The sequence below is a fragment of the Rutilus rutilus genome, assembly GCF_951802725.1.
Source record: "Rutilus rutilus genome assembly, chromosome: 18".
Classification (NCBI taxonomy): Eukaryota; Metazoa; Chordata; class Actinopteri; order Cypriniformes; family Leuciscidae; genus Rutilus; species Rutilus rutilus.
The window spans coordinates 32,755,853-32,778,737 of NC_140231.1; the positions used below are offsets into that span (position 1 = coordinate 32,755,853).

The following is a 22,885-nucleotide window of genomic DNA, read 5'->3' on the forward strand; positions in this document are numbered from 1 at the left end:
TCAGGAGGCGGGCAGCAGCATTCTGGACTAACTGCAGACGCTGAATCAATGACTTATCTAAGCCCACATATAAGGAGTTACAATAGTCAAGGCGAGAAGTTATAAAGGCATTTATCACTCTCTCCAAATCTTTAGGAGGTAGATAAGCCTTTACCTTGGCTATAGTTCTCAACTGGAAAAAATACGATCTAACAGTGGCGGATATCTGTTTATCAAGCTTAAATGCACCATCCAACACAACACCAAGACTCCTCACAGTTGAGCGGCTGTTTGAAGTTAAAGGGCCGAGATAATCTACATCAAGCAGTTCAGGGTGTCCAAACACTATGATCTCTGTCTTGTCTCCATTTAAGTTGAGAAAATTTAGATTCATCCATGGTTTAATGTCCTTCCTACAATCAAACAGGGGCTGCAGTGGGTCCTTTTTTTTATGTTTAGGGGCAAATAAATTTGAATATCATCTGCAAAACAGTGGAAAGAGACATCGTACCTCTCAAAAATGGAAGCCAGAGGCAGCATATACAAAGAAAATAGGATGGGGCCTAAGACTGAACCTTGAGGGACACCACAGGTAAATGGGGCCGTTTCAGAGGAATAATCACCGAGGTGGACAGAGAAACTCCTGTCAGTTAGATAGGATTGAAACAACCTTAGTGCAGTACCTTTGATTCCCACACAATTTTCCAACCGTGACAAGAGGATTGAGTGGTCCACAGTGTCAAAGGCTGCAGAGAGGTCTAAAAGTACTAGAACACCAGAGACTCCTGAATCAACAGTTAAAATCAGATCATTAAAAACTCTTAAAAGTGCAGTTTCAGTGCTATGACGGGATTTAAAGCCGGACTGGAACTTTTCATAAACATTGTTATTAATTAAAAAAGTTTGCAGCTGCATAGAAACTACTTTCTCCAAGACTGACTTATAAGAAAGACAGTTTAGAGATGGGCCTGAAGTTGGAGAGAACAGAGGGGTTGAGATTTTCCTTTTTTAGCAGGGGTTGTACAACAGCATGTTTAAAGGCAGACGGAACATGACCAGAAACAAGACAAGTATTTATCAATGATAAAATACATGGTCCAACGGTATCAAAGACTTCTCTAATCAAACGAGAGGGAATGCTGTCTGAGGGACAATTTGTGGGCCGCAGATGATGGACCACCTCAGCTAGATAGAAGACTGATATGGGCTCAAACTGGTCTAGTACCGCAAGGCATATAGGAGGAACAGAGGGATCATGGTCGCAGGATATGGTTACAGAAGATCGAAGAGCAAAAATCTTCTCAACAAAAAATTCTAGAAAAGAGTTACAGAGATCCAATGTAGGTGTAATAGGAACAGAGTTGCGAGGATTTGTAATGATGTTAAAGGTCCCGTTCTATGTGATCCCATGTTTCAAACTTTAGTTAGTGTGTAATGTTGTTGTTAGAGTATAAATAATATCTGTAAAATTATAAAGCTCAAAGTTCAATGCCAAGCGAGATATTTTATTTAACAGAAGTTGACTACAAAAAACGGCTGGATTGGACTACACCCATCTACATCCTGCTTTAATGATGTCACTAGAACCGTAACCTCCGCCCACAGGAACACAGGCGTATTGATGGCGAAATGTCAACAGACGTGGTTGATGTTTATCTATAATCGGATACCGCAAAAGTTTAATTCGAAGTTGTTAGTTTGCTCTGTCCATTTCACCACGGACTGTTTTTCTAACCTGGGATAATATCAAGCAGACTTCTCTCAGCGTTTCATACTGACGAAGGGGACTATTTCAACTATATTCCAGCAAGCGGTAAGTAGTGATTTAATATGGAAGTAGCGATCACTCTTCACATCGTTTGTTTCTCTTAGTAGGATGAAAATAATCTTACTTAAACTGTGATTAATATACAGAAAGCGATCAAAGAACAATCCCTTTCCAATCGCCCAAGCTATCAATCACACAGCGCGAGTTTATCTGGACACTTGCCAAAACTCGTTATGAAATCAATGACGCTGTTACACTGCACAACGAAGCTCTTACTGTATTTATATACCTCATGTTTGCATTGGTGAAATCATTAGTGATAGTGCAGAAACTGCGTTGCAATGATAAGATCTTTCACGCGATCAACAGACTGTCATCTGCTCAGTGCTCATCACTGCAACCTTTTATGTGATGGTAATAGATCTAAATACTTAAAAAACTTCTCATGATTCGTTAATCCAGATAGCTGTAATAGTAAAAACGTATAATAGCTGTAATAGTAAAAGTTTTCCAGATAGTTCCACATGTAATGCCAGATATTTCATATGCAAGCATGTCAGCCAATCACAGCAGAGGGCGTTTACACTGAAGTCTCACAGCAGACACGCCCCTTCAAACAGAGTGTTCAAACCAGGGAATGAAATCAGGCTAGGAAATATGCCTTTTATTTCTAAATTATAACAATTTTTGATCTAAAAAACATACTAACATTATAAGGGCACCCCTGGAAACATTATAAAATAATAAAAATAATCCATGGAATGGGACCTTTAAACATGGTAAAAAGAACCTGTGGCCTGTGACGGTTGTTTGCGACCAGTTTAGAAATAAAATCAGATTTAGCAAATTTTACAGCTCTCTGATAGTCAGATAAATATTGCTGTAGAATTTCATATGACACTCTGAGTTTATGTTTCTTCCACCTTCTCTCAGCTTGCCGAAATGCACGTCTGATGGCTCGGGTGGTGTCATTTAGCCAAGGCTCTGAAAGCGCTTTAGTGCATTTCATCCTCAAAGGAGCTACAGAGTCCAAGATGTTTGTGCAAGTTGAATTAAAAAGAGTTATAAGTCCATCAGCATCAGTAACATCACCTCCATCCAAGTTATAGAGCACAGAGACTTTGAAAGCAGCAGAGAACTGTGCCGGGGTTTGACTGTTAATTACACGGCGGCAGTGTGCAAAGGGAGACTTGACCACAAAACATGGGACTGTAATCGTAAACAAGACAGGGAAGTGATCCGAAATACATACGTTACATATTTCATTTACATGAACACACAAGCCATGAGACAGCACAAGATCTAATGTGTGTCCCTTTTCATGTGTTGGGCCAGACACCGACTGAGTGAGATTAAAAGCGTTTAGAAGATTTAAGAAGTCTTTAACCATAGGTTTGTTTTCACAGCATACATGTAAGTTAAAATCACCACAAATTATAAAATGATCATAGTTTAACCTTAGACCTGCTATAAAATCAGCAAAGTCTTGCATAAAATCTTTGTTAAATTTCGGTGGATGATACACAACTGCACACAGCGTCGGAGAAGAGGCGTTTAGTTCTAGAATAGTTAGAATAGCTGCTGCTCAAAGCTCGAATAGTTGACAGATGCAGACAGCCGACACTGGAAGGTGGATTTAAACACAGTGGCAAGTCCTCCACCTTTACCAGTGGTCCGAGGAGAGCTAAAAAATTTACAGTTTGGAGGGAGAAGTTCAGAAAAGGAAGCGGACTCACTAACATGAATCAATTTATAAGATGTGAAAAAATCATTTTGCACAAAAGTTTTGTTGGCCAGTGATAAAATGTATATATTTATTTTTGCCGTTTTGCCTTTTATTAGGATAGGACAGTAGCTAGACAGGAAGTGAGGTGGGAGAGACGGGATCGGGAAAAGTCCGCGAGTCGGGACTTGAACTCGGGTCTCCCGAAGCACAACGGCGCTACATGTCAGCGCCGACCATAAGTGTATACAATAAATTGCACACTTTGCACAAATGCACATTAATAAACAAATAATACTTAGCTATACTTTGTAGAAAATACTATTGTATACTATAATGTATAATGCAATGCATTGTTACAATGATCATTTTCAGCACACAGTATACCTAAAATATATTTTTAATAAAGTGCAAATAAATACACTTTTAAAAATAAACTGAATTTTCACTTCAAGTATATTTTTGTAACTAAGTTAAATTATTTTAAAGTGTGTTAAAAGTTGTATTGTGAAAATAGGTAAAAGCATGATGCTAATATACTTTTAATATATTTAAAGATGGTACAATCTTTGTTTGTATATTTGCAATGTATTACTGAAAAAGGCAATATATTTCAAATACAATAAAGTATTATTTTTTTTCACTACGGCTCCCCTGCTAGTTCGCTGTTAATGATATGCTAAAGCCCGCCGTCATGTTGATCTGATTGGTTACAAGGTAGTTTGTGACGTTTTTGAGACTGTCTTTGGTTCACTGCAGTTTTAAGGAGAAAATACTCAGCAATGGTGTCTACTTATGAATTTACACATGCAACATTACATGTCTTAAAGCACATTTAAACAACATTAAAAGCTAGATTTCAACAGTAAAATTTTGTGTTTTTTGTTGTTTCTCTCCTGCAGAAGAAATGAATTACACCAGTTTCCAGGAGCCTCAGTGCAAAAAGAGTTCATCATTAGTTTTATGTACTTATCTTCATTAATTTACTTATTTCAATACAATAACACTATAAATTGGGAATTACTTTCACAGCTAGCCCTAAGCACATGTATTTATCAATGATTGCTTTATATTATAGGCTGTTCTACTACTGACAAGTGACGTTACGCAGACACGTCTGTTGGCTAAATTCAATATTTTTTGAGCATTGTATAAACATGGTCATTTAGACATTAAAGAATACATTTGGGGCCGAGAACACTTTCAGGTATAGTGTAATGGTGTAATGCAGTTGTAAATACACTTTGACACTTACATGACCTTCACAAAGTGTTCAACAGAATCCAAATAATACAGACATTTAATCCCTGCTGATCATGTGCTCACACAGCTCAAATACAGAGATCATTGTGCACTTGAACAAGACTTGACACCGGTCATAGGAGGTTCTTAAGATAAAAATAACTTCTAAACGGAAGTAAAGTAATGACACGTTTAAGGAAAAATAGTTTGCATCTCTAGACAATTTGTGCAACATGAGCTACCTGTTCAAATAGGAGGAAGATTTGATCTTCTTTATCATTGTCTGATCATTATGACAAAATATATAAGACAGTGCACTACACAGTATTAAATCAAAGTCAGTTTAAATATGTAGCCTATACACAGTACAGTTATAGCCTTGCATGAACACTTAAAAACTGAGCATTTTCAGAGGAAAATATTAGTGTTTGTATTCCAGTCTCATTCTGATTCAGCGACTGAAAGTAACGTGAAGAACATTCTGCCATTCTCTGACCTCATCCCTGGATTTCTCTTTTCTCCGCAGGTCCGTCTGGATCAAGAGAGACTGAAAGCAAACAAACAGACGTTCAGGCTACGGTTTGAGAGAGTCACATGATCATGTTCCACACTGCAATCATAATGAACGTCACGATGCAAGAGCAGTTGAATGATCTTAATATGACGTGATATAACATTCTGATTTATCATTGCAGGATTTCACTTTTATTCAATTCCATGCATTTAATTGGACTAAAAACCCAAGTTAAGGGTCAACAGTCAACATTCACTTTATGTACACATATCTGCACTGCGCAAATGTTATTATTATGGTAAACATGCACATCATATATAGGCGTTATATGTACGGATATTTGTGTTAAAATCTGAAATTCCTCTCAAACTTTCTTACACTTTGGTCGATATGCGTCCAGACTGTTTTTCTGCTGCAGAATTAGATGTTTTCTGAATCCACGGGCTTTTTCTTTTCTGTTAATTGTGTTTTCCTTCTGCGCAGGTTTGTCTTCATCTGTCATCTTTTCTTTTCCTTTAGCTGCGTTTCGTTCTCTTTCTGGCATTTCTTTTAGCTTTCTTGTCATGTTACTGGCATGAAGTCTTATTCTTCTTATTTTGAGGTATCAGAGAACATCTGCAAAACACACAAAATATATAACCTCATTAATATTAAAAAGAAATCGTGAATTTCTGAGTGGACAGACACTAATATTACAGAGTAATCAGATATACAGTGCAGGCCAAAAGTTTGAGACCATATTGACAATCTGAGATAAATCTAGAAAATATTGTGGATTTTAAAATATTTAAACTTCTTAGGGATAATTAATCATGTGTTCACAAATGAGTGATTATTGATTATGTTAACTCTTAAAAACAGTCGCATTTACTTGCTTCCAGTGAAAAATGTACAATGATCTTTGAAACATTTTCAGATCAAAGCAAGAAAGCAAGTAATTTGTCTGCTTTCAACTCAAATTCTGTAGTTTGTAATTTAAAGAGTTGTTTTAAATCAGAGCTATGCATTATCTTTATCTGAACACGATGTAGAAATGGCAAACAAACGAGCGACAGCAGAAAACACTCACCTAGATCCAGATCTGGAAATATTTATTTACATTTTTTTCATTTAAATCCTTGGAGAAGACGGCTCAGACTTTAATCACAGCCGAGAACAGCAGAATCCACCAGGAAATGAATGAGTAAATATTTCAAACAGCTTCTGTGACGCATGATGCAAATGGAGAAAGTGCCTGAACTGGTTTAGCCTATTTTTTTCTTTTAAAATCCATCTTGTCTTTGTTAATAATTTACAATGACTGATAATCCAGTTGATTACATTAGAGTTTGGCCACAGCAAGAAGACATTTAATATCATGTATGACATCACCTAATGAGTCACTCATTTCTATTAGCAAATAAAAAACTATTTTCAAAATATTTGCATTAAATTCATTGCATTACATGGACATTTATTTTCCTACTGCATGTGTAACTCGTCTGATGAATCCAGATCTGGTCTCTCAGAGCTGAATTCAATGTCAAAAAGGTTTTTCTTTTCACGCTGATTCAGGATCAGATCTTTTGAGAGCTGAAATCCAACCACACGACAAACTACAACTGTGCAGAAAAATTTGCATAAAACAACCTTTATACATGCTGAAAATAACTCTTATAATACAATTTTTATATGCAATCCAATATGCAACACAACTGAATACCGTTCATTAATAGTAATTGAGATAGTGGTTGAATAGATCAAGTAAACAATGAGTGAATTTGATATTTCTTCTCGTATTCCTTAACTCCAGGCATATCAATAATAGGGAATCATCTAAACTTCAGGCTCAGGCTCAGCTCTATAAGCTTGTTTTCAAATCATCAGCATCAAAAACAACTGCATACTCTTTTGGTGGCTATTTTAAGTTTAAATTTATGCCTATCCAAAAATTCTCTATTATGGTAAATCAACTGTGTAACCAATAAATGTTATTTCTAAAATAATATATATATATCATTACATATAGTATCACAAATAACAAATAATGTATTTATAATATCAGCTAAGAAAACAACATTTAATCTATGAAGGTTAGATAGTTTAATATGGTTTCCGCCAGTAGAGGCGCTAGAGCAACCGAAGCAATGACAAACATCCGAGTCTAGGAGAAGAAGAGAAGTGAGCGAGGGAAGGGAAGGGAACATAAACATGAGAAGTGGAACACAGCCGTTCATTCTGCTCTAAATCTGCAGTTTTTCAGACTGTGAGTACATTAATTTGATCATTTATTAGGAGAAATCTAAAGCCAAGCGACTAAACGAGTCAGTTCATTTAGTGAATCACTCGGAAATAAATCGAAATGAACCGACTGATGTTGTTCACTACGCTCGTGAAACCTAAACTCGTTACTGACTGTTTTTTCCACATTACAATTTGTTAAGATTATGAGTTGTGTTTTTATTTTATGTAATGAACAAATGAAACATGTTAAACAGAGTTTTTAAGCTGTTTCTTAACAGCTGTTTCTTTGCTCTTAAGTGTTGAGCAAAACACTTAAAGCTGGTTAACAGAGTAATTGTAAGTGTGATGATCATCTGCTAAATGAGCAACAACGACCACAATTCACTCCTTCAGTCAGTGAAGCTCCCACAGCCTTCATGAGAGTTTAAATGCTGGGGAATATTCCCATATTCCCACAGAAAAAGAAGAAACAAGCAGGAGGAATTACTCCAGGAGAAACTACTGACATACTATTGTAAAGATGGAGATTGAGAAAGAACCCTGCAGAATAAAAGATGAAGATACAGAGGAACAAATAGGTTGGTGTTTTCCTTCATTCTCTTAAAGTGGCCCTATTATGCTAAAGGTTCCTAATTTTATTTTGGAATTTCTTACAACAGTAACAACATTTTTTTTTATTATTATTTTTTTATTAACATGCATCAAAGGTAAAAAAAAAAAAAATAATAATAATAAATAAAATAAACAGTTAAAATTTCTGATAATATACACTGCACATCACCACATTTTTCATTGATTCTCAAAAGACTTGTCCATTGATTGATTCAGTCTTTCTAAATCCCTACTTTCCGACAAAAATATTTAATGATAAAAAAGAACTGTCTTCAACAAACACTTTTCAAGACAGAAATTTACCCGATGAATAACTGAAGCTGAAATGTGTGCTTAATGCAAAAAAAACTGACATCATTGGTTCTCACATTTATTTAATGTGCATAAGATGGAAGAAAGTAAAATGCAAAAAGGTAATGAGTACTTTTCAAGTTGTAATCAAATGTTAGGGTGTAAAATCTACGTTTTTTTTTTTTTTTTTTGGAATGTAATCAAATAAAAGTACAAGTAATCAGTTTAAATTGGACTTGAGTAAAGTACAAATCCCCAAAATAATACTTAAAGGAGACCTCCGGTCAATTTTAACATTGAGCTAATTTTTTATACATTTGGAGTGCTGTCAGTACAGAGAACAACGACAAAAATCGGTGTTGCCTACAACGTGTTATCCTCGTTTTAAAATTTGCACCCTGTTGACTTCAATGGGGCAAGTTTCAAACCTGCTTTTAGCCTCTTAACATCCTTGATGTGTCATTACAAGTGCACAGGTCATGTGAGTGATTCCTTCGGAGTGAACGCGGGTGAATCTGACTGCAGTAGATGTGAAAGAAATATATAAAAAATGATGTTTATTCAGCCAGCGCACATACCTGTATTTACATCCTGTTTTCGGTCGAAGTCCACAGTAGTCGATTGTCGAGTTCACGCGCGTGATCATAGGTACTAAACCTATGTCGTTGTTCTCTGTACTGACAGCACTCCAAATGTACAAAAAAATGAGCTCAATGTTAAAATTGACCGGAGTTCTCCTTTAAGTATTTTACAGTCCTGCCATGGAGTCAAACTGTGGTTGAAGGCCCATTTCCATGGAGTTGTGGGAATGGTAACAGTCCAAGATCATTTGCTGCACATGGTATATGAATTTAAAAGATTGATGGAAAAATAGTTAATGTAGGATTTTAGATTTGTTCAGGAAATATAAATATGGACTCATCGGGGATGATGATTTGGCAAGTGGAGGGTGGGTGTGTTATTGAGCTCTGGTTAAGCGGGGTGGGGAAGGAACTATGCGGATGTTTAAGAGAGACACACGGAACAATTCAAATTATGGACCAAACTCATATGGGGTGAAGACGCCACACAAACATAGCGCGGATAGGGTGAGTAAAATGGTAGTTTTGGGTGATTTGTTTGACAAAAGGGGAATATTGTGCAGGTGTTTTAAGTATGTGTACCTGTAGATTCCCACCACTCCTTTTAGGGATCAAGTGGTGAACCTGCGAGCGCTGCCCCCAGAGGAGGCAGGCCCAGCCCTTGCTTTACTCTTTCCCGTTCTCGCTTTGCGCCTATATGTCGACCGAACGCAGAGCTTCAGGACCTTAGACCAGCTTTTTGTCTGCTATGAAGGCCAGCAGAAGGTAAGACTGTCTCTAAGCAGAGGTTGGCCCACTGGATAGTGGATGCCATGGTCTTGGGGTATCAGACCCAAGGCAAGCCCTTGGGGTGAAGGGTCACTCTACTAGGAGTGTTGCTTCCTCCTGGCTGACAGATATATGTAGAGCGTGAGTCCGACTGATTACAGTGTATGCAGAAATACATCCTCCTGAAAATTGTGTAAGAGACAAACATAAATTACTTTATTGGAGAAATTAAAGATATGAAACCATGCTGATGACCTTGGGTCTGTGTTGGAGTAGTGAGTTTGATGTGTCAATTAAACTCGAGTTTCCGTGGGGTGCGGACTGGATCGACTCCATTCCTAGAGCTTCCGAACAAATTGTTTTTTGGGGTGTGGACTGGTGGGGCAGTGAACCCGAGGTCAGTTCTAGAGCTCCTCCTGTCCGATTTTAGGAAAAAATTGGGTCCATCGGAGATTTCCAATAGAATTCTTAGGCGCGCCGAATAAACACCACAGACACAGTGTCAGAGTAAAACTATATTCAAATTAAGATGCACCGGTGTTTTGCCAAATGAGATGTTTATTCTATGTATGATATTTTTACTACTTTAATTCATTTTATAACTGTATCATTTATCTCTTTCAATTCCTTTTTATAACTGTTTTAGTTACCTTTGCCTTTATTTTGTGTTTATTTTCTATGCTAAGCACTTTGAATTGCCATTGTATAATTATTTTAATTCCTTTCTATGTAAAGCACTTTGAATAGCCGTTTTAATTTTCCTTACTTTTATTTTGTGATTATTTTTATTCCATCATCATCATCATCTTCTTCAGCTTATCCGGGGCCGGGTCGCGGGGGCAGCAGTCTAAGCAGAGAGACCCAGACTTCCCTCTCCCCAGACACTTCCTCCAGCTCTTCCGGGGGGACACTGAGGCGTTCCCAGGCCAGCCGGGAGACATCCCTCTAGCGTGTCCTAGGTCTTCCCGGGGGTCTCCTCCCGGTGGGACATGCCCAGAACACCTTCCCGGGAAGGCACAGGTGGAACAGATGCCCGGGCCACCTCAGCTGGCCCCTCTCGATTTGAAGGTCACTCTGAGCTCCTCCCGAGTGACCAAGCTCCTCACCCTATCTCTAAGGGAGCGCCCAACCACCCTGCGGAGAAAGCTCATTTCGGCCCCCTGTATCCGGGATCTTGTCCTTTCGGTCATGACCCACAGCTCATGACCATAGGTGAGAGTAAGAATGTAGATTGACCGGTAAATCGAGAGCTTCGCCTTGCAGCTCAGCTCTTTTTTTCACCACGACAGACCGGTACATCAACCGCATTATTGCAGAAGCTGCACCGATCCTTCTGTCAATCTCCCGTTCCATCCTTCCCTCACTCGTGAACAAGACCCCCAGATACTTGAACTCCTCCACTTGAGGCAGGAACTCTCCACCAACCTGAAGTGGGCAAGCCACCCTTTTCCAACTGAGAACCATGGCCTCGGATTTGGAGGTGCTGATTCTCATCCCAGCCACTTCACACTCAGCTGTAAACCGTCCCAGTGCATGCTGAAGGTCCTGGTATGATGGGGCCAGCAGGACAACATCATCCGCAAAAAGCAGAGATGAAATCGTGTGGTCCCCAAACCTGACACCCTCCGGCCCCTGGCTGCGCCTAGAAATTCTGTCCATAAAAATTATGAACAGAATCGGTGACAAAGGGCAGCCCTGCCGGAGTCCAACATGCACTGGGAACAAGTCTGACTTACTGCCGGCAATGCGATCCTGCTCCGGTCGTACAGGGACCGAACAGCCCTTAGCAAAGGGCCCCGGACCCCATGCTCCCAGAGCACCCTCCACAGGATGCCGCGAGGCACACAGTCAAATGACTTCTCCAAATCCACAATGCACATGTGGATTGGTTGGGCAAACTCCCATGAACCCTCCAGCACCCTGGAGAGGGTATAGAGCTGGTCCAGTGTTCCACGACTGGGACGAAAACTGCACTGTTCCTCCTGAATCCGAGGTTTTACTTTTGGACGTATTATCCTCTCCAGTACCCTGGCATAGACTTTCCCGGGGAAGCTGAGAAGTGTGATTTCCCCTGTAGTTGGAACACACCCTCCGGTCCCCCTTCTTAAAAAGAGGGACCACCACCCCGCCCTGCCCCAGCCCAAAGGTGTCCCCGACCGTCATGCGATGTTGCAGAGGCGTGTCACCCAAGACAGCCCAACAACATCCAGAGACTTGAGGTACTCAGGGCGGATCTCATCCACCCCCGGTGCCTTGCCACCGAGGAGCTTCTTGACTACCTCTGTGACTTCAGCCCAGGTGATGGACGAGTCCACCTCCAAGCCCTCAGCCTCTGCTTCCTCAATGGAAGACGTGTCGGCGGGATTGAGGAGATCCTCGAAGTATTACTTCCACCGTCTGACGACATCCCTAGTTGAGGTCAACAGCTGCCCACCTCCACTGTAAGCCGTGTTGGTAGGGTACTGCTTCGCCCTCCTGAGGCGCCTGACGGTTTGCCAGAATCTTTTCGAGGTCAACCGGTAGTCCTTCTCCATGGCCTCACCCAACTCCTCCCAGGCCCGATTGTTTGCCTCCACAACCACCCGGGCCACAGTCCGCTTGGCCTGCCGGTACCCGTCAGCTGCCTCAGGAGTCCCACAAGCCAGCCAGGCCCGATAGGACTCCTTCAGCTTGACGGTATCCCTTACTTCCGGTGTCCACCACCAGGTTTGGGGATGGCCGCCTTGACAGGCACCGGTGACCTTACACCCACAGCTCCGAGCGGCCGCGTCGACAAAGGAGGTGGAGAACATGGTCCACTTGGACTCAATATCTCCAGACTCCCTCGAGATCCGGTCGAAGCTCCGCCGGAGGTGAAAGTTGAAGATCTCTCTGACAGGGGACTCGGCCAAACGTTCCCAACAGACCCTCACAGTACGTGAGTCAGTCCAGCTTCCTTCCCCACCATCGGATCCAACTCACCACCAGGTGGTGATTAGTTGACAGCTCCGCCCCTCTCTTCACCCGAGTAAGACATATGGCCGGAGGTCGGATGAAACGACCACAAAGTCGATCATCAACCTCCGGCCTAGGGTGTCCTGGTGCCACGTGCACTGATGGACACCCTTATGCTTGAACATGGTGTTCGTTATGGACAAGCTGTAACTAGCACAGAAGTTCAATAACTGAATAATCCAATCAGGGGGACCATTCCTCCCAATCACGCTCATCCAGGTGTCACTGTCACTTCCCACGTGGGTGTTGAAGTCCCCCAGTAGAACGACGGAGTCCCCAGTCGGAGCACTTTCCAGCACCCCTCCCAGAGCCTCCAAGAGGGCCGGGTACTCTGCACTGCTGTTCGGCCCATAGGCCCACACGACAGTGAGAGACCTATCCCCAACCCCAAGGCGCAGGGAAGCGACCCTCTCGGGGTGAACTCCCAACACATGGCGGCTGAGCTGGGGGGCTATAAGCAAACCCACACCAGCCCGCCGCCTCTCACTATGGGCAACTCCAGAGTGGTAAAGAGTCCATCCTCTCATAAGGAGTGTGGTTCCAGAGCCCAAGCCGTGGGTGGAGGTGATCTCGACTATCTCTAGTCAGTACCTCTTGACCTCATGCACAAGCTCAGGCTCCTTCCCCGCTAGCGAGGTGATGTTTCATGTTCCTAGAGCTAGTTTCCGTGTCCAGGGATCGGGTTGTTGAGTCCCCCGCCTTCGACTGTTGCCCGATCCACTTTGCACCGGCCCCTTACAGTCCCTCCTGCTGGTGGTGATCCCACGGGAGGGCGGCCCCATGGGGAGAGGCCCGGCCAGCAGGCGCTCGCATACGAGCCCCAACCCGGGCCTGGCTCCAGGGTGGGGCCCCAGCTGTGCCATGCCGGGTGACGTCACGGCCCTCGTTTTTAATTCTCTCATAAAGGGTTTTATGAACCGCTCTTAGTCTGACCCGTCACCTAGGACCTGTTTGCCTTGGGAGACCCTACCAGGGGCATATAGCCCCGGATGACTTAGCTCCTAGGATCATTCGGGTACTCAAACCACAGTAAGGTGGCAGTTCAAGGATGGGTATTTTTATTCCTTTCTTTGTAAAGCACTTTGAATTGCCATAGTGTATGAAATGTGCTATTTAAATAAACTTGCCTTGCTTTGTGGGCTGGGCGACATCCAACACGTTTGCGAGGTTTTACAATCTCCGCAATCTCCTCTGGAAGAGGCAGCAATGGTGGTGCTTTGGTAGGGATCCTAATTCATAAGTTCAGTTTTAAACTGACTGACTGATAGGGAATGTCTAGGTTACTTATGTAGCCCCTGTTCCCTAAAGGAGGGAACGGAGACGTTGCATCCCATCACCACAATTGCTGTACCACCGCTGAATGACCAGGACACTTCGTCTCGGCTCCTCAGCGCTAAACATGAAGTGCAATCGCACACATGCTTGATTATATACCCACTTCGCAGGGCGGGACACGTGAATCAAAACTCGCACGCCAATGTGCATTGGCTCATTTAGTTTACACTCAAAAGTGATTGGGCTCTCAGGTGAATCACAATTCGTCTGTTCACCTTCAGGGAACATGGGGTTACATAAGTAACCTAGACATTCTCTCTTACTGATCATATTTCATACCTGTTGTTTCCTTTTTTTTCATTTGACTGACTGATATAAAGGATTGCTTGGTTGCGCTGGTGCTCTTATTCCAGTCTTAGTTGAAAATAGTTGAATGAATGAATGGGCGGTACGTGCCTTAAATAAATTTAATTATGTTAAATATAAAATTAATCTTAAACAGTAATGCCCACAGCTTAGAAGACTACTTTACAGTCAACTACTTTAAATATTAATTAAGAATTTGGGGGATAAACATGTCAATTACATACAGTGCAAGAAGACGATAAGACATGCCAACATGGCTGGGATTGTCAAACCAAATGCGACAATGAGCAATTAAAGACATTTTACGATGATTTTAGGCAAAATGGGTGAAAAAAAATCATATATACAGTCACTAAAAATATGATTTAATGGTTTGTCACTTTTGACCAATAGGTGGCGCAGTTACGAAATTGATGTGGTGTGGTCAGAGTGAGGAGACAATGACACATACAAAGTTTGCTGTCAATATGTCAAGGCATTGGAGAGATAAAGCCTGAATAGTCATTTTGGCATCAAACTTCAACTTTGCTGCTGCGGTATATGAAAACAATTTCGTCTATCAATACGAAATCCACAACGTTTAGTCGACACAGTCAGGAGATGATACGATACGATTCTGGAGAAAATCAGTCAAACGGTCTAGGAGGAGTTCAGATAAGTAGGTTTTGAATGAAAATCAAGATAGCAGACAGGAAGTTCGCCCAAATACGGCAAACTTGGTATCTATGTTCTCTGCCTGACCTATTGACCTATTGATCTATTGAGACCAGTTTCATTGCAATTGGCTTTATGCCCAGCTGCACTACTTCCTGAACTTCAGCCAGCTCCTTTGTTTCCTGTCTGCCATTATTGGACAAACTGATTAATCCAGGTGTGCCTGACCTCAGTAACAATAATCAGACACACATTAATCAGTTTGTCCAATAATGGCAGACAGGAAACAAAGGAGCTGGCTGAAGTTCAGGAAGTAGTGCAGCTGGGCATAAAGCCAATTGGCTAATTTATTTAAAATTTATTAGCATTTTTGGAAATTTCATTATAACTTTTGACCAAAAGGTGGCGCTGTTTCAAAATCTTTTGAGTACCTTCAGGGCATGGTGCTGATGGTACATAATGAGTAGGGCACGATACGCCCACAGCGAGTGCAGGCTCTGACAAACACACATAACAGCAAATTATACTTCTGCATAATGTGTCTCTTTTTACAACAAAAATGTGAATACTGCCGATATTCAGACAGTCTCATGCATACAGGTACAGATTCGAAAATATCTCATTTCGTTTTGGAGTTATAGACATTTATATGTATAAATACATAACAAATGACCCACACCTGACTTTGTTTGCATTTTCTTGCCACTACTAATATTTTGACATTTGGGCATTAGCGTTAAGCCAAGAACCTATGTTTCCAAACTTCCTACGGTGATTTTGTCTCGATCAGTCTAACGGTTTCGAAGATATTGGCAAATGTTTTTTAAGCGCTAAATCACAATGCTACACAAACCGTAAGGCAAACCCTAGTATGTTTGGTATTGTTGGCCTCAGGACTGCATGATTCAGGAACCTAAGGAGATGACTCCTGTGAAAATAAGTCAACCACACCCAGAGTTATAAGCATTTGAAAAATCTTTTTTACCACTAGGTGACGCTGGTTCGAAACTTCTCGGGCTCCTTCAGGGCATCATACTGATGACCCATACCGAGTTTCATAACGATACGTTCATAAAATACAGGATTTTGGTGCAAAATTCAAAATGGCCGATACCTAAAATAGTCGATATGGAAAAATTGGATATCAGTCGACTTGGTCGACTATATATTTTGCTACTAGCCCTTACGGTTCAAAAGTTTTTAGCATAAATATGAGTGAAACTTTGGACAGTTGGTGGCGCTAGAGGGATTGAGTTAGAGACTCCAAATTTACTATGGTGACTGTTCAGACTGTCTTCTGTCAGTGTGCCAAATTTTCATTTCCCGCAAGCGGTTCTGTGGGCTGCCATAGACTTCCATACAGAAGAAGAAGAAGAAGAACGCCAACGATTTCAAGAGGTGCCTACGCACTTCCAGTGCTTTGCCCCTAAATACATTTTTAAAAAAGTATACAGTTTACTAGAGAGTTTATCCAGGGGGTCTTCTTATCCCAGTAGGGGCTAATTTACTCTTTTAATGTTTTACATTTTCTGCTATAACAAATAAATGAGCAAATGTTTCTATTTATTTTCTATAATAACACATTAGCTGATGCATCATCATTCTGCACATGCTAAACTTATATCGAAATATGTTGCAAATGAAATATGTCTAAAACAGAAATATGTTTAAAAGTAAATCCACATTGTTCTAAAGGCGGCATCTTCCCCCATTTTACCCTACTATTAGCGTAAAACATTTGTACCTGGATAATATTATATTAATAATAATAATATATTTCCATCTTCCCACAGGAGAAGAAACAAACAGGAAGAATTACTCCAGGAGAAACTACGGACATACTATTGTAAAGATGGAGTTTGAGGAAGAACCCTGCAGAATAAAAGATGAAGATATAGTGGAACAAACAGGTTGGTGTTTTCCTTCATTCTCTTTAATATAATATTTGAAGACTACATGTCTATGTTTTCATGTATTAATTATATATAATAATTATTAGCATTAATAATGAATTAATTTCATTTATTTACTGGTATTGCTACTGACTACGATTATACTTCATTTTGTTTTTAATTTGTCCTTAAATTATGGGAATTTAATTTTAGATCCTATGGATGTGAATGTTTTGAAACATGAGTTTCGAAGACCTCATTTCACAAATGAAGATGGAAATATTTCACAGACTGAAAATAATTTCACACAGAAAAGTGCTGGAAAAACTGGGGTCAAAGGATCTTTTGCCTGTTCAGAGTGTGGAAAGTGTTTCGCAGATAAATCAAAACTTAACAGACACATGAGAATTCACACTGGAGAAAAACCTTTCACTTGCACTCAGTGTGGAAAGAGTTTCACATATAGAAGTATTCTTGAAGATCATCTGCGCCGACACTCTGGAGTGAAGTCGTTCAGCTGTGATCAGTGTGATAAAACATTTGTTTTTTCATCAAGCTTAAATTCACACCTTAAAGTTCATGCTGGTTTGAAGCCTCACATTTGTACTTTCTGTGGAAAGAGTTTTTCACTACTGAAGTATTTAAAAGATCATGAGAGTATTCATACTGGTGTGAGAGCTTATGTGTGCTCTGACTGTGGGAAGAGCTTTAGTACATCCAGCCACTTAAAAAAACACCAGAGAGTTCATACTGGAGAGAAACCGCACAAGTGCTCACACTGTGAAAAGTGTTTTGCTCGGTCAGATTACTTGAAAGAACATGAGAGAATTCATACTGGAGAGAAGCCGCACCAGTGCTCTTCATGTAGAAAGAGTTTCACCCAATCGTCTAGTCTACAGTATCATAAGAGAAAGGGTTGCCCGAAGTTTCCTAAATAAGCAAAAGTTCATGTTCAGGTGCATCACTTTCATGTTAATAGTTTGATATTGTGATAAATCAACAGATGGAATTTCTTGCAACACAGCGACAATATCTGATATCAAAATTACATAGAGGCATGGTGAGGATTGTTGGAAATTGGGGGGAGGTCAAAATGCTCCAATTTTAGATGGAAATGCTTATTTGTTTATATTTGGGAGTAAATATAGTGAAACTAATTATCTCCATCGATAATTTGTTAAAATTAATGTAGTTAGTCTGGCTGTTAAGAGGTGATGCACTATTATAAATGTCATTCATTATATCTATACTTACATTGTATGTAGAATTTGTTTCAATAATAAAGGAACAAAACTCTTTGAGTGGCTTAAGTCATGAGTATTTTTTTTTTCATGAACAAAAAAGCAATATCACGAGTCAGGGTTTACAGCCGCTACTTCCTTGTTCCAAATAAGGTTGGCAGCCTCAGGCCCATCTTCGATCTCCGACATCTGAATCGCACCCTTGAAACGGCCGTTCAAGATGCTAACATTGAAACAAATCCTCTCTCAGGTGTGTCTAGGGGATTGTTTTTTCGTAGTGGATCTGAAAGATGCCTACTTTCATATCCAAATAGCCCCCCATCACAGACTGCTCTTGAGATTCTCGTTTGAGCAGTTGGCTTACCAATATACTGTCCTTACATTTGGACCGTCTCTAGCTCTCTATACGTCTCTATTGATGCGGGTCTCTCCCCTCTGAGACAGAATGGATTCCACGTCCTGAACTACCTCGACGACTGGCTCGTACTCTGCGTTCACAGATCCTTACTCCTCAGCCATTTGGACTGCCTGGGACTCAGGATCAACATTGCCAAGAGCTCACTGTCTTCCAACCAACAAATCTTGTTCTAGGGAGCAGTCCTCAATTCAGCCCAAATGCGGGCCACGGTCACACCGGAGCGAGCCTTGACGATTCAACAGCTTGCGGCATCTTTCAAGTTCGGGGTTTCATCCCTCCTCAGAAAGTTTCAGAGGATGCTGGCCCTCTGCATTATCAGTACTTCAGCTGTACTTCGGCAGCGTTTCCAACATGGGTTTGGGCGCTCTGTACGAGGGCAGGCCGACTTCTGGCTCCTGGTCAAGCGTGGAGAAAAAGCCACATCAACTGCCTGGAAATGCTGGCAGTCTTCTTGGCCCTCATAACTTTCCTGCCAGACCTGAGTGGGCGCCACGTCTTAGTCTGCTCGGACAACATGGCAGTGGTGTCATACATAAACCACCAAGGTGGGCTTAGATCGAGGCCTCTGTACAAGCCAGCCAGACGCCGCCTCTTGTGGGCACAACTCAATCTCGGCTTGCAGAGGGCTTGCAATCTCAATCTGCGCTTGCTGATGCTCCATCCCCAGATGGTTCACACGATTTGGAGTGTTTTTGGGAGGGCAGAGGTCGACCTCTTCGCTTCAGAAGACAACTCTCACTGCCCAATATATTTCTTGAAGGACAAGGATGGCGTATTTCTTTGTCACTATTTAGAGCCTGTTGCAAGAAAGAGTTTGAACATAAATCTCTGTCTCTGTGGTAAAATATTCCAGGAACAATTAAGTCAATCTTTCAAGTCAAGTCACCATTATTTATATAGCACTTTTTACAATACAGATTGTTTCAAAGCAGATTTACAGTGATAACAGGAAAATAATGCAACAAAGTTTGTTTCCGCTGTACAGCAGATCAAGAAGAAAATAGCAGTAAGTTCAGTGATGGTTCATTTCTGTTGAAAAAAAGGTATTAATTTAGTTAATTATCTATAAAGCCAGTCTGAAGAAAACAGTGATGTCATCGTCCAGCTCAGTTCAGTTCTCATTTAATGGTGTCAATGCAGGCAGATCAATAAGATTGTTGAATATTACGTGTCCCTAAATAAGCAAGCCAAAAGCCAAAGGCAACAGTGGCAAGGATCCAAAACTCCATTAGTGACGGAATGGAGAAAAAAACCTTGGGAGAAACCAGGATCAGTCTCTCAATTCTCCTCTGGTCAACAAATGAAGTGTATGATTATGATTCAGGCAGCATTACAGGTCAGAAGTCTGGATTGGATTAGAACATTCAGAATATTTATCCAGTTCCATCTGGTTTAAGATCAGTCATCACGCAGGTATAGAGATGAGTTTGTTGAGGATCAGTCGTGTCGATGAGGCCTTCACAGGGGAGAGTCTAGTTAATACAATCTCAGGATTGATGAGCTGCTGGGTTCATGAATATTAATCACATTCGCTCAAACTGATTTGCTGAAATCAAAATGGGGATGAGTGCCAGCCAATGAGATTGTCGTTTGTGCAGTAGTCCCACCCACTACCGGAGAAACCAGAAAATCTTCTGCTTGTTCTTAAAAGCTGAATAATTCAAATGAACTCTGTTATTTTGACAGGGAAACACAACAAAGAATATAGTTTTTAGGGGTGGGCAAAAAAATCGATTCACATATGAATCGCGATTCAAACTTTACCGATTCAAAATCGATTCATAGAATTCCAAAAATCGATTCTTGTTTTTTTTTTTTTTGAAATATATATTTTTTGGTATTGTCCTGAAATGAGTCTAGCTTGCCATTCCCATAGATGGCGCAGCATCGAATTCACACTTGCACTACGCCTGCACACTCTTGTCATAGCCAAAAGAAGAAGTGCAGCAGAAGCGGAGCAGAAGGAAGGCTGGCTGTGTGGCGTGTCTGATTTTATTTCGGCTCCCATTAGCAGGTTAGAGCTTGCACACAGCCTGCGTGACACGCGCGTCTCAGGTGTGGCCCGAGTCGTGCGGAAAACGAGTGCATGAAATAGAACCGACGCCTATTTTTCTCGCGACACGCAAGCGTGTTGGAAGCGTTTCCAGGCAAAATAGAATGTTTATATATGTCATTTTGACACGAATATTCATATTAATAAATTACATTTTGATGTTTGAAAGTATAGGTTTTGACATAAATGCAGATATAATGTAGGCTTATTGTATTTTTTTTTTATCGATTTTCAAAAATTGCACCTGTCAATACAGAACGAAATATTATTCTGTAGCCTATTTTGCCGCCAATAGCCTACTCCTTAAACTACATTTAGCAGTATTGTTTGTTTGATCTGACTACAGCACTTTAAAGCTAAATGTAAAAAAATATATATTTAAGTTTTAATTTAAACTTGAATTAAATGTATTTGAAAGCTGGCCAAAGCTTGGCACTTTGCACTGTTTAGTTGCAAAAGTTTTTATGAAGACAAAGTAATATAAAACTTCATTTAATTTGTTATTTCTTTTCTTCTAAATTGTATGTCTACTGCAATCACACAGGAAAAAGTCAACTACATTTACATAGGCCTACTGTGAATCGTTTTTTGAATCGAGAATCGTTTTTGAATCGAGAATCGTTTTTGAATCGAAAATCGATTTTGAATCGAATCTTGAGACTAAAAATCGGTATCGAATCGAATCGTGAAATTTTCTGAATCGTGCACCCCTAATAGTTTTCATGTAGCATGTCAATTCTGCGAGGTTTTTAAGGCTCTCTCACTCTTTTTGCGTATGAGAAACACAGGACTCTCAGCAAAGCGACGGTGAGTCGTGCGCTTTCACACTAGAGTTTACAGTACGTCAAAAGTCTACAGGTACGCTGCACACAGATCACTTGACTCATGAGAGTTTAAATGCTGGGGAATATTACCATCTTCCCACAGAAGAAGCAGCAAGCAGGAGAAATTACTCCAGGAGAAACTACAGACATAATATTGTAAAGATGGAGATTAAGGAAGAACCCTGCAGAATAAAAGATGAAGATACAAAGGAACAAATAGGTTGGTGTTTTCCTTCTCTCTCTTTAATGACTGATGAGGAACATTAAGATGAAAACTGAAAAAAGGACAACATTTTTGCTTAATTGTGACTCACCTAGTATATTTATTGTTCTCATTTCTCCTTTATTCGAATTTTGAAAATTTGATATGTTGATTTTAGACCCGATGGAAGTGAATCAAGACAAACAACGTCAGTTTCAAAATCCTCAGCATTTTAAAAATGAAGGTGGAAACACAGTCATTCAACAGACTGAAAAGTGTTTCACACAGAAACAAGCTAAAAAAACTGGAGAAGGATCTTTCACCTGCTCTGAGTGTGGAAAGACTTGCACACAAAAATCAGGCCTTGAGAAGCACATGAGAATTCACACTGGAGAAAAACCGTTCACATGCTCTCAGTGTGGAAAGAGTTTCACTCAGAAAAGTAATCTCAATGATCATCTGCGCCGTCACTCTTTAGTGAGATCATTCAGCTGTGATCAGTGTGATAAAACATTTGTTGTGGAATCAAACTTAAGAAAACACCTTAAAGTTCATATTGGTGTGAAGCCTCACTTTTGTTATTTTTGTGGAAAGAGTTTTTCAGTACTTCAGACTTTAAAAGTGCATGAGAGTATTCATACTGGTGTGAGACCTTATGTGTGCGTTGACTGTGGGAAGAGCTTCACTATATCCAGTGCCTTAAAAACACACCAGAGAGTTCATACTGGAGAGAAACCGTACAAGTGCTCACACTGTGGAAAGAGTTTCTCTCAGTCAGGAAACCTGAAAGAGCATGAGAGAGTTCATACTGGAGAGAAACCTTATACGTGCATTGATTGTGGGAAGACCTTCACTACACGCAGCCGCTTAAAAACACACCAGAGAGTTCATACTGGAGAGAAACCGTACAAGTGCTCTTCATGTGGGAAGAGTTTTACCCAATCATCTAGTCTACGGTCTCATGAGAGAAAGCATTGCCCGAAATCGTCTCGTCTAAGTGAGCAAAGTTCACATTCACGTCCATGATTTACAAATATTGTGCTTACAAAAAAATTGACTTTCTGAAATAAGTAGTGAAGTTTGAACCTGGTAATAGTTTGGTCAAGCGTTGCCCTTCTCGTTTCTCAACCGCTGTAACATGATTTATAATAAAATGATTCAAATTTACTTAACTTCTAACATTTGTTGGCATTAAAAGATTTCTAAAGTTTTTCAGGTGAACTGTGGTGAGATTAATATGTTTCTGTTTTTGCTTTAAATGGTCC

The 22,885-nt window shown here is 40.6% G+C and overlaps 1 protein-coding gene and 1 long non-coding RNA gene across 4 annotated transcripts in view; one reads left to right on the plus strand and one right to left on the minus strand.

Moving 5' to 3' along the window:
- LOC311277848 (uncharacterized protein) overlaps positions 1–22,883 on the plus strand; it is a 250,745-nt gene extending 227,862 nt beyond the window's left edge. For 2 of the 3 annotated variants that reach the window (XM_084388302.1, XM_084388301.1), the window contains exons 2-4: positions 16,784–16,900; positions 21,522–21,638; positions 21,799–22,883. In XM_084388302.1, the coding sequence (XP_084244428.1) occupies positions 16,784–16,900; positions 21,522–21,638; positions 21,799–22,646 (1,082 nt within the window). In that variant the 3' untranslated portion in view covers positions 22,647–22,883. Of the gene's footprint in view, positions 1–7,372; positions 7,472–7,907; positions 8,028–16,783; positions 16,901–21,521; positions 21,639–21,798 lie in introns of those variants that run through there. The other variant, XM_084388300.1, reaches the window with a different exon arrangement.
- Positions 4,403–6,464, minus strand: LOC311277871. The gene is made up of 3 exons (XR_014625335.1): positions 6,296–6,464; positions 5,605–5,841; positions 4,403–5,259 (listed from the first exon to the last, which is right to left on the minus strand). It is a non-coding gene; the product is annotated as an uncharacterized lncRNA (long non-coding RNA).
- Positions 22,884–22,885: the final 2 nt, after the last annotated feature.